The following is a 14,765-nucleotide window of genomic DNA, read 5'->3' as shown; positions in this document are numbered from 1 at the left end:
CTGCAAAACTGTAGACGCCGCTCCGATTCGTCTATCCAGCTCCCGATCTCGCCTACCCTCACTCGTGAACAAGACCCCGAGATACTTAAACTCCTCCACTTGAGGCAGTACGTCTTCCCCGACCCGAAGAGGGCAAACCACCCGTTTCCGGCTGAGAACCATGGTCTCGGACTTGGAGGTGCTAATCCTCATCCCTGCCGCTTCGCACTCGGCTGCGAACCGCCCCAGTGCATGCTGGAGATCCCCAGCAGATGAAGCCAACAGGACGACATCGTCTGCAAAAAGCAGCGAGGCAATCCTGAGGCCACCAAACTGGACACCCTCAACACCCTGGCTGCGCCTAGAAATCCTGTCCATAAATATTATAAACAGGACCGATGACAAAGGGCAGCCCTGGCGGAGCCCAACCCGCACCGGGAACACGTCCGACTTATTACCGGCAATGCGGACCAAGCTTCTGCTCCGTTCATACAGGGACCGAATCGCCCACAATAGCGGACCCCGGACCCCATACTCCCGAAGCACCCCCCACAGAGCACCTCGGGGAACCCGGTCGTAAGCCTTTTCCAAATCCACAAAACACATGTAGACCGGATAGGCAAACTCCCAGGCCCCCTCCAGTACCCTTGCAAGGGTATAAAGCTGGTCCAGTGTTCCACGGCCAGGACGAAAACCGCATTGTTCCTCCTGAATCCGAGATTCGACTATCGATCTCACCCTCCTCTCCAGTACCCCGGAATAGACTTTCCCAGGGAGGCTGAGAAGTGTGATCCCCCTGTAGTTGGAATACACCCTCTGGTCCCCTTTCTTAAATAAGGGGACCACCACCCCGGTCTGCCAATCCAGCGGCACCATCCCTGACCTCCACGCACTGTTGAGAAGGCGTGTCAGCCACGACAGCCCCACAACATCCAGAGCCTTCAGGTACTCCGGGCGGATCTCGTCCACCCCCGGGGCCCGGGCGCCACTGAGCTCTTTAACCACCCTGGCCACCTCAGCCCCAGTGATGGGCAAGCCCCCCCCAGCACCCTCGGGCTCTGTGCCCTCAGATGTCTCAAAGGCAGTGTGCGTAGATGTATCTGAGGCAGGGTTGAGGAGGTCCTCAAAGTATTCTTTCCACCTCCGGATGATGTCCCCAGGTGAGGTCAACAGCCCCCCCCCCCCCCACTATAAATAGTAGGAACCAGGAGCTGCTTCCCCTTCCTGATACTCCGGATGGTTTGCCATTGTTTGTTTAGAATACATCACTATTACAGCACCTACACTCGACAATGGCATAATATTTGCAAATAATAATTAATTTTCCAAAAAGTTTTTTAGACCAATTAAGTGAAATTGGATAATTTCCCACAGAACACCTAACAATCTCTCACGGCACGGCACAGTGGTTGAAAAAATCACTGGCTTAGGGCTCACAAAAAGAAAGGTGTTAGCTCTGCTCCATGCATGGATGGTTACATAATGCAAACGAAGATGAATATATGATTATATGAATACTTGATGCAAGCATGAGTGAATAAATCATGGTTATATGACTGAATTTAATTTATACATACATGACTATGATTCATACCTGATTACATGCATCCACTATGTAAACTTTTACCAACATACATGTAAAACCAACACAGACAGTTATCCAGCACATTACCATTTTATATAAGGTGCTGATGAATTGTACATACAACCACGTTCTTTGTTCAAGTGTTGTGAAGTATTTTAACATACCTTTCTTTTTGTCTCCAATGGTAAATTCAGCTCTACGAAGTGGTCTCTATAGACTCACTGGGATGATGATTAGTGTCTGTCTCATCCATGGAGGGGTGGCACCACATTTTTTTTCATTACGAACCTTCAACATAATTGCTAGGAGACCAAATGGGCCCGTATCCCTCAGTGAGCTTCATGATGAAGATTTCAGAGGAAGACTAGAGAAGGTACACTGCAAATGAGAGAAGCTCTTGAATTATAGTGTATATATATCACTCATCTCTTTTATGCAAAATATTTTATTTTCGCCCAACAGATTCAGAATGCACCCACTATTGATGAGGTAAGGGAGGCTGTTCTTCAGGCTACAGAAAGCCTTTCTCTTCTTGGTGCAGTTCGATATATTTCAGACTTCACAGAAAGAGACAAACTGGTTCAAGAAACAGCTCAGGATTACTTAGAGAGAAGGCTCAAATCTGCATTTGAACAGTAAGAATAGTCTATTTCTCTTGATCAAATATGACTGGCTAATGTATAATCCTATTTAACAATATGTTTGTATCTCTTTCTATTGTTTATGGCAGATTACTGGAAGGACTGAACACACTGGGGTTGGCAGAAGCCATTCAACGCTATCCTGTCCAATTTCAACATCTGTTCCTGCAGAATAAAAGTAGATTGACTGCAAAGGACCTCATGGCGCTTTTTAAACCCACTTTGTCCCCATCTGGAAGTAACAAGAGACAGCAAGAGAACAGAGTACTTTGTTTTTGGAGGGATTGGCTCATTAATTTGCAGGGTAAGCTTAAATAAAAACAATGTGTATTATTATTAAGATTTGAAGACCTCTTTAGAATTAACTAAATAAATTTAATAATTGTAATGGCAAAATAAATCTGCTAATTCATATCTACACATTTATGATGCAATGAATGAGTTAGAGTTCTGTTTTAGGTGGTTGTATTTGTACAGATAATTATGTTGCATTTACTAAATGTGTAAACGTGTCAATCTACTACTGCATTTCAGGAGGCCAATGTGAACCAGTCACTCTAGAGAAGCTCCTGATCTTTGTTTCTGGCCTGGACAGGCTGCCACCACTGGGCTTTCTTTCTGCTCCCACCCTGGAGTTTCTACACCAAGACTCTGGTGAAAGGAGACCACTGCCCGAGGCAAACACTTGTACAGTGTGCATTAGGTTACCGCTGCACCAATCGTATGAAGAATTCCAGAAGTGGATGAATTCTGGCATATTACAAGCTTAAGGTTAGGAATATTAAGTTTCACACTTAATTTAATTTTGGCACTCTTGGCCCTCCATATACATGTTTATGTTTTACATATAATGCCAAGGCCACATTGCATATTTGTTTTAATGTTTAATGGCAATTTTAACATGTCATCTTTGTTTAAAAATGTGTGACGATGTTTTTTTGAAAACAAAACAAATGAACCATTGTTTTGTCTGTTATACATTGAAAGTAAATGATAATTGACACCAATCACAGCATTCGACTTTTGATTTATGATCAGATGTGTTCGAAACAGCTAAAAATATAAACATAGATCATGGAAAAACTGTCGTAGGTATTCCAAATGGTATGTCCAAGGTTATCATCGAAAATATCAGTTGTTCCTCAAGAAATCAAGAACTTGTGCTAAAAGGTCAGTTCCCATGCTATCCCTTGCACCTGCCAGGGGATTAACTAGTTGGAAAAGTTCTTGAATGGATCTTTCCTCTAGATGAAACTGCGTGGTAGGAACTTGAACTTCTTCTGGCCAGTCAAACTCTGGCGGAGCTGCTGGTGCCATCTGTACTTCTGAGGGAGGGTTGGCCTCTTGATCCACAAAAAGACCTCTGATGGCAGTTCGGTTCTGGGTTTGCTGAGCAAGGCTACCTTGAATAAATATCTGGTATGGAGACATGTTACCTTGCTGTCCTTATTTTATGATGGTTCCACTGATTGACAAATAATTGAAGATCTCGATTAATTCTTGGCAAGTACACATAATGGAGAGCCCACAGGTACATTTCATTGTTGCTGTCTAGAATTCCTTCATTCTCTAAAAAAGTAAATAACAAATGGTAAATGTTTGTGAGTCCTTTCCAAACATCTCCCCATAGTCTCTCAATTCTTTGATTGTGGGTGCTCCTCCCTCTGAGTGCACTCCCTCTAGAAGAACCTCTGAAGACCTCCATAAACATGCAAACTGCATTATTCTCTCCACCTTGATCGCAGCGAACTCTGGAGGGCACCCCATATATGCTAACGGCATCCACAAAACTATTCAGAACTGTACTGCTATAATTATTAGTAGAAGCTTTGAGGAAGATGACAAGCCTGCTGTAGCCATCAATCCCGCCATGAATGACAATTCTCCATCTTAAAAAAAAAAATGTATAAAGTTTACACACATGAAAGACAAAGGACTATAAATTTAGGTGCCACAGCGATATTTAGTCATTGCATCATTTTGGTAAAGTAAAAACAGGGAAAATTACCACATACTAGGGGTGGCACGGTTCACAAAACCCACGGTTCGGTTTGTATCACGGTTTTAGGGTCACGGTTTTCGGTTCTGTACGGTTCTTGTTATTTTTTTCTTTTAATCTTTAACACTCCAGAAATGTACTTCAGCATATGATATATAGCTTAATTATCCACAATTTAGGATACAGTATTAAAAAAGTTATATCATGTAATCATGCATAAACTGAATTTGACTTGACTTAAAGCACATTATTAAAATTATTAAACATTATTAATCACAGAACAGTAATAAAATAAAAGTCTTGCCTTAACATAAATGCTAAAAGAATAGATCGCTTTAATCGCTATTACAGTTGGGTATGGGCACGCGGTCTTATTTAGAAAACATACAAAAAGAGATGCATATAATGTTTAATCATTCGTTTTGTATTTGTCCGGTCCACGGGGTTAATTTAATTGGGGATCGTTAAAATGATAGATCACCTATGTTGATTAAGCCTGATTCGGTTCGTTATATATATATATATATATATATATATATATATATATATATATATATATATATATATATATATATATAACGTGAAAAAAATTGGTATTAATTATATTGAATGTTCTTGAGTAATCGATAAAATCAGTTTCTGTGTATGTACAAGACATCAATCTGTAATAGTGCAAAATATGTCCAGTTGATATGTCTAGTATAATCATCTGGCAATAGCCTGTAGGTCTGTGTGATCAGACACTGTGCAATAAACAGAATTTTTAGGAACATGGCAAATGTTCACATTGCAGCAAGGAAGCAGGCTCACTGTTACAACGCTGACCGGGGAAGCAGAGGCGAGGAGACCTAGGATCGGGGGAATGTGGGGTTTAATGAGCAAAAGAAACACAGACGAGCGGTAAAGCAGAATTACAATATAATGACCGGATTGGAGAAAGAAACGGAAACGCGGACTAAATACAATGGAGTAATGACAAATTTGACAACAATCAGGAACAGCTGGTAAACACGGGGAATCCACACAGGGTTAACGAGGGGGCGTGGCACACGAAAAGAGCGGACAATCGAGGCATGACACTCGCTGAGTGCAGTACCGTGAAGCTAGCAAGAATAAGCAAGAATAATGAACCGGAAGTACTTTCGTTGTCATGGTTATAACAGAGCATTTTTCAAATTAAAAACTTGCGTGCTCTGCGAGCTATCAAGGTGGACTTGCGGCTTTGTATTGAGTCTGCTGGTTTCTCGTGTGCGAATTGAAGGTAAAATTTTATATGATATACTTCACATATTTATATCTAAATTTGCTTATTCGTTTACAATTACCTAATAATTAAAAATAAAGAAATATATTTCGTTTTTAATGTTTTGCATTTCACAGATTTATGGAATTGTAAATTAAATTTTAAGTTAAATATAATTGTTCTGGGCTAATTGTCTACAGTGATGGAAGACTACGGGACTGGATTCCGGCACAAGTTGGAGAAGTGGCCACGATCTTCCATAACGGGTTTTTTTCACAAAACCTCTATTCCGGAGATTGTTGAAGGAAAGAAGGTGAAGCGTCTCTTTCACCACTAAACTACAGCAGAAATACCTGAGCCTCAGAGCTAATATCAATGATTAAGTAAAGCACGTTTATACTTTCTATACTTTTCCGCATACTGTTATTTGCCAGTTTTGAGCTGATTTTTGTAAAGTAAACATTCAGTAAATGGTATTCCCCATAAGTAAATAAATAATTTCTGTGGTATAGTAAGACATAATTTCGTTCTGAAAAAATATAATGAGCAGTTTCAGTTATACTTCCCGAAATAAGAATTATAGTAATTATAATTTTAAAAGAATGTCAGAAATTTCATATCAGGATATATTTCACATAGCTGAAATAGCCTAGGTGAAATTTACATGCATAACACAAATCTAAAAGATTGTGTCAGCTTCAAATCTGGTTAGGTACATTCTACAAATGCTCTTTGAATAGAAACAAGTGCCACTTATATCAAATAAGCGTCAGCAAAAAGTTTGCTGGGTTTGGAACATAGTGTCCCCAACGAGAAATTATGGCTGATTTTACATAGGTCAAATGTACATGCTTAAAACACAAATTTAAAGGATTGTGTCAGCTACAAACCTAGTTAGGTACATTCTACTAAGGCTCCTTGAATAGCAACAAGTGCCACTTATATCAAATAAGCGTCAGCAAAAAGTTTGCTGGGTTTGGAACATAGTGCCCCCAACGCGCAATTAGGTCTGATCTTACATAGGTCAAATGTACATGCATAAAACACAAATAAAGGATTGTGTCAGCTTCAAACCTAGTTAGTTACATTCTACTACGGCTCCTTGAATAGGAACAAGTGTCATTTATATCAAATAAGCGTCACCAAAAAGTTTGCTGGGTTTGGAACATAGTGTCCCCAACGCGCAATTAGGTCTGATTTTACATAGGTCAAATGTACATGCATAAAACACAAATAAAGGATTGTGTCAGCTTCAAACCTAGTTAGTTACATTCTACTAAGGCTTCTTGAATAGGAACAAGTGCCACTTATATCAAATAAGCATCAGCAAAAAGTTTGCTGGGTTTGGAACATAGTGTCCCCAACGCGCAATTAGGTCTGATTTTACATAGGTCAAATGTACATGCATAAAACACAAATAAAGGATTGTGTCAGCTTCAAACCTAGTTAGTTACATTCTACTACGGCTCCTTGAATAGGAACAAGTGTCATTTATATCAAATAAGCGTCACCAAAAAGTTTGCTGGGTTTGGAACATAGTGTCCCCAACGCGCAATTAGGCCTGATTTTACATAGGTCAAATGTACATGCATAAAACACAAATAAAGGATTGTGTCAGCTTCAAACCTAGTTAGTTACATTCTACTAAGGCTTCTTGAATAGGAACAAGTGTCATTTATATCAAATAAGCGTCACCAAAAAGTTTGCTGGGTTTGGAACATAGTGTCCCCAACGCGCAATTAGGTCTGATTTTACATAGGTCAAATGTACATGCATAAAACACAAATAAAGGATTGTGTCAGCTTCAAACCTAGTTAGTTACATTCTACTACGGCTCCTTGAATAGGAACAAGTGTCATTTATATCAAATAAGCGTCAGCAAAAAGTTTGCTGGGTTTGGAACATAGTGTCCCCAACGCGCAATTAGGCCTGATTTTACATAGGTCAAATGTACATGCATAAAACACAAATAAAGGATTGTGTCAGCTTCAAACCTAGTTAGTTACATTCTACTAAGGCTCCTTGAATAGGAACAAGTGTCATTTATATCAAATAAGCGTCAGCAAAAAGTTTGCTGGGTTTGGAACATAGTGTCCCCAACGCGCAATTATGGCTGATTTTACATAGGTCAAATGTACATGCATAAAACACAAATAAAGGATTGTGTCAGCTTCAAACCTACTTAGGTACATTCTACTACGGCTCCTTGAATAGGAACAAGTGTCATTTATATCAAATAAGCGTCAGCAAAAAGTTTGCTGGGTTTGGAACATAGTGTCCCCAACGCGCAATTAGGCCTGATTTTACATTGGTCGAATGTACATGCATAAAACACAAATAAAGGATTGTGTCAGCTTCAAACCTAGTTAGGTACATTCTACTAAGGCTCCTTGAATAGCAACAAGTGTCATTTATATCAAATAAGCGTCAGCAAAAAGTTTGCTGGGTTTGGAACATAGTGTCCCCAACGCGCAATTAGGCCTGATTTTACATATGTCAAATGTACATGCATAAAACACAAATAAAGAATTGTGTCAGCTTCAAACCTAGTTAGTTACATTCTACTAAGGCTCCTTGAATAGCAACAAGTGTCATTTATATCAAATAAGCGTCAGCAAAAAGTTTGCTGGGTTTGGAACATAGTGTCCCCAATGCGAAATTATGGCTGATTTTACATAGGTCAAATGTACATGCATAGAACACAAATAAAGGATTGTGTCAGCTTCAAACCTAGTTAAGTACATTCTACTAAGGCTCCTTGAATAGCAACAAGTAAAGTAGTGCTCCATGCTACTCCAGTCTGTGTTTTTTTTAAATCGTGCACGACTTAGATTTAGTCTAATTACGTCCATGCCACCATGCGGATTTAGATATAACACAATGTATGTGTAAGAAAGTCATTCTTCCCGATTTATGTAATATGTTTCAGGTCTGCTTCTTGTTAATTGTCGTATTTCATCTGCATATGTAATAAATTTAATGAACACCACTCTCACATGTATTTAGCTTACTGTATAGTATGGTCAGTTTTACCTGTCCCAGGTGTGAGTGTGGCTTGTTTATGTTAATGTTATTTTAATACACCCTAATTTTGTTCCACTGGGAGCACACTAGAAACGTATTATTTCTCAGTTGTGATTTTGTAAGTTCGTGGTTGATGGAATGTTAGTGGGACAAAATAAAAAAATTAAAAGAACATCACAACAAGCTTTGATTGTAAATAGTGTTACGAGCCGGTCTTGGCCGGGCCACAACATACAAAAGTGGATGAGACCAGAGATAAGTTTACGGTATATTTAATTAGTGCTCTTTGTGTCCCAAGTGGTTAAAGTCTTCAGAAGCCGACAAGGCCAAAATAATAAACAAAACTACCTCTACCTATTCAGAAAAATAGACTAACTTAGCTAATCCAAAGAAAAGAAATATACACCATCCACCCTCACTCTCTGTCTAACCCAAAACCAGGAGAAAAACAGAAAGTCATTCACAAAAAGTCAGTTCACACACAGATGTACAAACAACAACGGAACAGGTCTCTCTCGAGGTGTCGTCGGACGAGGCTTTAGAAGTAGTCCCATGTACAGCCAACCCATCCCAACACAGGAGGCCAGAACAATATAGTGATCATCTACTGGGAGGCAGGACATGTGGCAGTAGGCAGGACCTGCACAGGGAAGACACACCCATCCCACCACCAGCACAAACACCCAAACAGTAAGAACAATATACTGGTGGTCGTAACAAATAGGTCTAGCCATTTATTTGAAAAAACAACCATTAAGCAAGTCATTTAGTTTTTTAAGGTTAATAACTATTTAAATAGAACAAAAAGTTTCCGTTTTAATTTTAGAATCAGTGTCTAACATGGAAGACGAAAGAAGTGGTGTATTAATCAGGTAGTATAATACTATGTGTTCTTAATTCATATTCTATCATTTTCCTCTTGTCTTCTGCAGAAAGCATGGTATAATTGCCACCGAACAACAATGTCTTTGCAAATAAGGAAACATATAAACCACAGCTGCTGTTGTCTGTCTGTTTTTTAAAAAATGGACAATTATGGAAAATTTCTATCTCAAATTGTAACTGTATCACATCATTGTACAGTATGAGATACTGGGCAATTAAGAATTTTTGCAGTGCTTTGAGAATTTGTTTTATTTCCATTTTGTATATGTCCAAAGAATCCACGATGCGTGCACGAATCATTATACACTTACCATTTTTAGTAAAATTCTGCATGTCAAAGGACACAACAACCCAATGTGATGATTTTATGTTAAAAGGGACAATAACATTATTAAAACACCACCAGTTACTTTTGTGTTTAGGTGGATTAGGCAAGACTTCAACATCTTTGCAGTAAAGGCTCTGTAATATTTGACTTACAAATATAGATGGTACTGTTAAAGTGCTCATGACTTTGTTCTGTAGAAGCTGCATGCATGCATCAATTATTCTATCATTTAGCCATTTCCCACCTCTAAGAATGTCAATGTCTTCTTTTGAAAGATTGCCTGTTTGATGTGTGACTTTTGTGGGCATATGTATATGTACTGGAAGTGAACACTGCAGTTCACAGTCAGCCGTGCAGGTATGGCATATCTCTGTTGAATAATGTTGTTCTAAAACTGCTTCTTCACTGACATCATAGGAAAGAAGACAAAAATGTGCTTTGGAGATTAATTTTGTGACAATATCAAAGGAATATTTTACAATATTATTATCATTCAGGCACCATTCATTGTTTGAATCTATTGTATAAATTGTAGTATATGGATATGTCAGAGAACACAGCAACACAGCTCTTATTGTGTATAAATGTTCTTTAAAAAGTGAAGCCAGTTTTAAAAGTTGTGGTGCTACACTGCTTTTGGAACTTAAACTAACTAAAATCGATTGAGGAAGATGAGCAATGTTTGCTGTCCTCACTGTCAAAGAGTTGAAACATTTTTGGCACAAAACTGTATTACAGAGATTTGTGCAGACACTCTCGAGAAATCCTTTTTGGGATATTTCTGTTGCTGTTACAATATATTCTGGCCTATACTGAAACAGAACGTTGTTACATTTTGTGCAACTAAGATGTACATAAATATGAAGATAAAACAAATCACCTGAAAGAAAATTTGCAGACAGTGTTTGTGAAAATAAACCTCCTATCACATTCTTGATATAACTTCCTGAGATTTTATATTGCTGAATAGTGTTGTTAATTTTGATTGATCCAGCATTTAACAATACAGTACATGCATTGTGCAAGTGTTTAGAAGGTGACATGGCTGTAGCATGTTTAAGTCGGCAATAACATTTGACCTATGTAAAATCAGGCCTAATTGCGCGTTGGGGACACTATGTTCCAAACCCAGCAAACTTTTTGCTGACGCTTATTTGATATAAATGACACTTGTTCCTATTCAAGGAGCCGTAGTAGAATGTAACTAACTAGGTTTGAAGCTGACACAATCCTTTATTTGTGTTTTATGCATGTACATTTGACCTATGTAAAATCAGGCCTAATTGCGCGTTGGGGACACTATGTTCCAAACCCAGCAAACTTTTTGGTGACGCTTATTTGATATAAATGACACTTGTTCCTATTCAAGAAGCCTTAGTAGAATGTAACTAACTAGGTTTGAAGCTGACACAATCCTTTATTTGTGTTTTATGCATGTACATTTGACCTATGTAAAATCAGGCCTAATTGCGCGTTGGGGACACTATGTTCCAAACCCAGCAAACTTTTTGCTGACGCTTATTTGATATAAATGACACTTGTTCCTATTCAAGGAGCCTTAGTAGAATGTAAATAACTAGGTTTGAAGCTGACACAATCCTTTATTTGTGTTTTATGCATGTACATTTGACCTATGTAAAATCAGGCCTAATTGCGCGTTGGGGACACTATGTTCCAAACCCAGCAAACTTTTTGCTGACGCTTATTTGATATAAATGACACTTGTTCCTATTCAAGGAGCCGTAGTAGAATGTAACTAACTAGGTTTGATGCTGACACAATCCTTTATTTGTGTTTTATGCATGTACATTTGACCTATGTAAAATCAGGCCTAATTGCGCGTTGGGGACACTATGTTCCAAACCCAGCAAACTTTTTGCTGACGCTTATTTGATATAATTGGCACTTGTTCCTATTCAAGGAGCCTTAGTAGAATGTACCTAACTAGGTTTGAAGCTGACACTATCCTTTATTTGTGTTTTATGCATGTACATTTTACCTATGTAAAATCAGGCCTAATTGCGCGTTGGGGGGACTAGGTTTCAAATCCAGCAAATGTTTTCCTGACAATTACTTTTATGCAACAACATATGGTATAAATGTTTGTGCAGTTCTCTTACGTTTTTGTCTTGGATGGTTAAAATGTACTTAATAAGTAAGGAAAGCTGTGTAAAACCTGTGTAATAAACAAAATAATTTACGTATTTTAGGTATAAAATAAGGTAAATTTATAAGTTTCTCAATCTTTTTATACATTTACTTTTATTTATGATCAAATTTGGCGATGTAAGTATAATATATCACAGCACTTATTATTATTCTTGCACATAATTCAGCATTCAATGGATTAATCGCCTATTAAAACCGAACTTTTATTTTGACACAATAAGCGGATATAGCGACCGGAAGTCTCCCTCTTATTCTTGCCAGCTTCACACTGCTCTGGAGAGCTTTGTCACAGATAACTTAATTTTCTTTAACAAAGTGCCTAACCGCACATTAAATAAAGTCACACAACAGAGGCGCACAACAGTGTTCAGATGTTGTGCTATCGGTTGGCTGAAATTTAAACGTTTTCTTCAGAGACAGGGTGGTAACGCCGAAAACACGAGCTAAACGCAGCAAACGAAAGGCTACCGGAAATTACTTAGCTGGCTGAACTTTTACCGGAACTACGTCACACCGCTCTGTGCATATAGCCTATTCTTTCGCGCGAAAGGGAAACACACTGACGTCACATACGGGGCACGAGGCTACATTGCGCATGTCATGAACCGTCGAACCGTGCGACGCATGCATGCCCCGAACCGAGACAAGCGAACCGAACGGTTCAGTTTTTTTTCATGAACCGTGCCATCCCTACCACATACCTGATCAGCTTGTGGTTGCCATCAAGGTGCCACAAAGAGTTTGGTCCTGCAACACTATACGTCCTTCTGTGCAGTCTGTGAGACATTGCTCTGTGTGCTGCTGCCCCTGGGTCAATCCTATTTAAACTCTGCCAAACTCTTTGCCGTTGCACAACAACACCGATGCCAATAAGTCGTGCTCTGACAGATTCAACACCAAGTTCATCATTTCCATTGACAACTTCTTGCACTCTTTCATCAAGATCTGAGTCTGTCAGATTGGTGTAATGACTTTGCAGTGATAAATTGAACTGCCTGTTGAAAAAGAATAGGTGCATAATGAATTCAAATAAAAACTTATAGTTCTATCTGAATAACATGCTTTCGTGTGCTCTGGCAAATTAAAAAATAATTTGAATTACGCTGCATTACACTGTTTTAAAATATCAACCCTCGTATCAGGTGTTGGTGGTCTAGTAGTAGGATACATGTCTATAGACCAAGAGGTCAGAGGTCCAAATACACCCTACTGTAATGCCAGCACTACCACCATTCTTTCATTTCACTATCAATCCTTAGGTGACATTCTGGCGAGTAGGTATAGAATAAAAATATAGTAGAGCATTTAGAAGAAACACCTGTCAGTGTATTACCTAGACCAGTTTGCTGCCTTAACTTTACCTGGAACAATTATTAAATGCTTCTAAATTCATTTTGCCCAGTTTGATATTGGATTTGGTCAAATTGGCTCACGTAAGAATCAAGACCAATTTACCTTAGGCGTCGTTTTACTGTTCTCTTTGACACTCCCAAAATATCAGCAATCTCTCTGGTAGTGAAACTGAAGGTGAGCAAAAATCGCAGCTGTTCTGAGCTGATTAAGTAGCGAGGACGACCACATCGACCCCGTATTGTCGGAGCGCTGTAACTGTGGCTGACTGCAAATAAACAATATGGAAATAGTGGTTAAATAAATGTTAAATGAATATATATATATATTATTATTAAGGGTCCAAAGCATGAAATGCTTATGGACCATTATTGTTTTTATTATTATTATTATTTAAAAAAAAAGCTAAACTGAACAAACCTTGTTGCTGAGTGAGTGTTTGAATCTCGGCAACAAACTCCGAAATTGTTCTCATCATCTCATCGGCAAATTCATTTTCAATTAATCGCCCACTTGCCCAACGTACACTGCTTTCCATTGTAGTCATTCTATTATAGCAAAATAGAGATATTCAAGGACACGCTAAGGGTATAAATCATAATAACAGCTGTTATATTAAAGTAGCAAAAATGAATTACCTCGTCAGTATCGTGTCTACATTAGCTTGTACATTATCAGACAATGCCAGCCGGGTGCATTCCATAAATATTTGATTGCAGTTCAAAAGAAAGCTTCTAAGAGCCATTTTAGTTTGCGCTCCGAACCAAGTTCTCTATCTAGTTTAATGGCACGCACACCTCCTTTAAGCAGACGTCTGTGGCTCATCACGACCACGCAAAGAATCCGTAATCAAAAACGTAAAGTGATGCAGAAATACGTACCTGCGGCGAAGGCTTGCGTTGTCTCTTACCCCTGATTGACCCCTGATATACACTGGATGCGTATCCACTGCGGTGCGAATGCGCTGCGTTCCCATTCCGTCCGAGGCCGTCCGCTAATTCACACTGGATGCGTTTGTGGTCCGTATCTGATCCGGCGCGCCGCTGGTTTGCGAGATCACATGACCACGGGAGAATAACATTTAACATAACATGTATCTATGTTTCTATGGATAAAATAATGTGTCACTCCCATATAGGTTACTGAACACTTTATTAGGAGTTTACAAGTACTTCACAGTACAGGTTACTTTCATTAAAAATCAAGTATATACATAGTTAATTGGAAGATTCAACTTATCGTCAAATCCCAAAACTTCTGAAGTTTCACTCCACGCCTTCTCCTTTCTACTATTATCCTTGTAAAAAGGATGTCTGGGGTCGTACACAATTCCGTGTTTCTCCACCTCCAAAATTAATTTTTCCTCGTCCATGATGTGACGGAGAATTGGCGCATGCGCTCTGTGTTGCGTTCCGTACCCGTCAAAAATAGACTTGATGCGCATCTCGACGTACTGCCGGACGTGTGACGGAACAGAGACGTAGCGGAGACGCAACGCAGCGGATCTGGTGTAAACTGATGTGTAACCCCTATGGAATTACTGCATCTCAAATGAATTCTTA

General features: G+C 39.1%; 1 protein-coding gene and 1 long non-coding RNA gene across 4 annotated transcripts; one reads left to right on the top strand and one right to left on the bottom strand.

Annotated features, from left to right (window-relative positions):
- Positions 1–3,076: 3,076 nt before the first annotated feature.
- On the bottom strand, positions 3,077–14,587 carry LOC140579397 (uncharacterized). Of its 3 annotated transcripts, XM_072701902.1 has the most exons (6): positions 14,417–14,587; positions 14,085–14,246; positions 13,624–13,751; positions 13,309–13,471; positions 12,555–12,848; positions 3,077–4,094 (listed from the first exon to the last, which is right to left on the bottom strand). In XM_072701902.1, exons 2-6 carry the CDS (start codon positions 14,177–14,179, stop codon positions 3,638–3,640), a joined length of 1,137 nt encoding a protein of 378 aa, XP_072558003.1. In that variant the 5' UTR covers positions 14,180–14,246; positions 14,417–14,587; the 3' UTR covers positions 3,077–3,637. The 3 variants fall into 3 exon arrangements, with proteins under 3 accessions (XP_072558003.1, XP_072558004.1, XP_072558005.1); XM_072701903.1 differs by having other exon boundaries at positions 3,077–5,052; positions 14,085–14,586; XM_072701904.1 differs by lacking the exon at positions 3,077–4,094 and adding an exon at positions 8,728–9,111 and having other exon boundaries at positions 14,085–14,583.
- LOC140579399 (uncharacterized) lies at positions 5,344–5,956 on the top strand. Its single transcript, XR_011983457.1, has 2 exons — positions 5,344–5,465; positions 5,648–5,956. It is a non-coding gene; the product is annotated as an uncharacterized lncRNA (long non-coding RNA).
- Positions 14,588–14,765: the final 178 nt, after the last annotated feature.

The sequence above is a fragment of the Paramormyrops kingsleyae genome, chromosome 18 (assembly GCF_048594095.1).
Source record: "Paramormyrops kingsleyae isolate MSU_618 chromosome 18, PKINGS_0.4, whole genome shotgun sequence".
Taxonomy (NCBI): Eukaryota; Metazoa; Chordata; class Actinopteri; order Osteoglossiformes; family Mormyridae; genus Paramormyrops; species Paramormyrops kingsleyae.
Note: the sequence above shows the minus strand (reverse complement) of the source record. Positions and strands in the feature narration are given on the sequence as shown.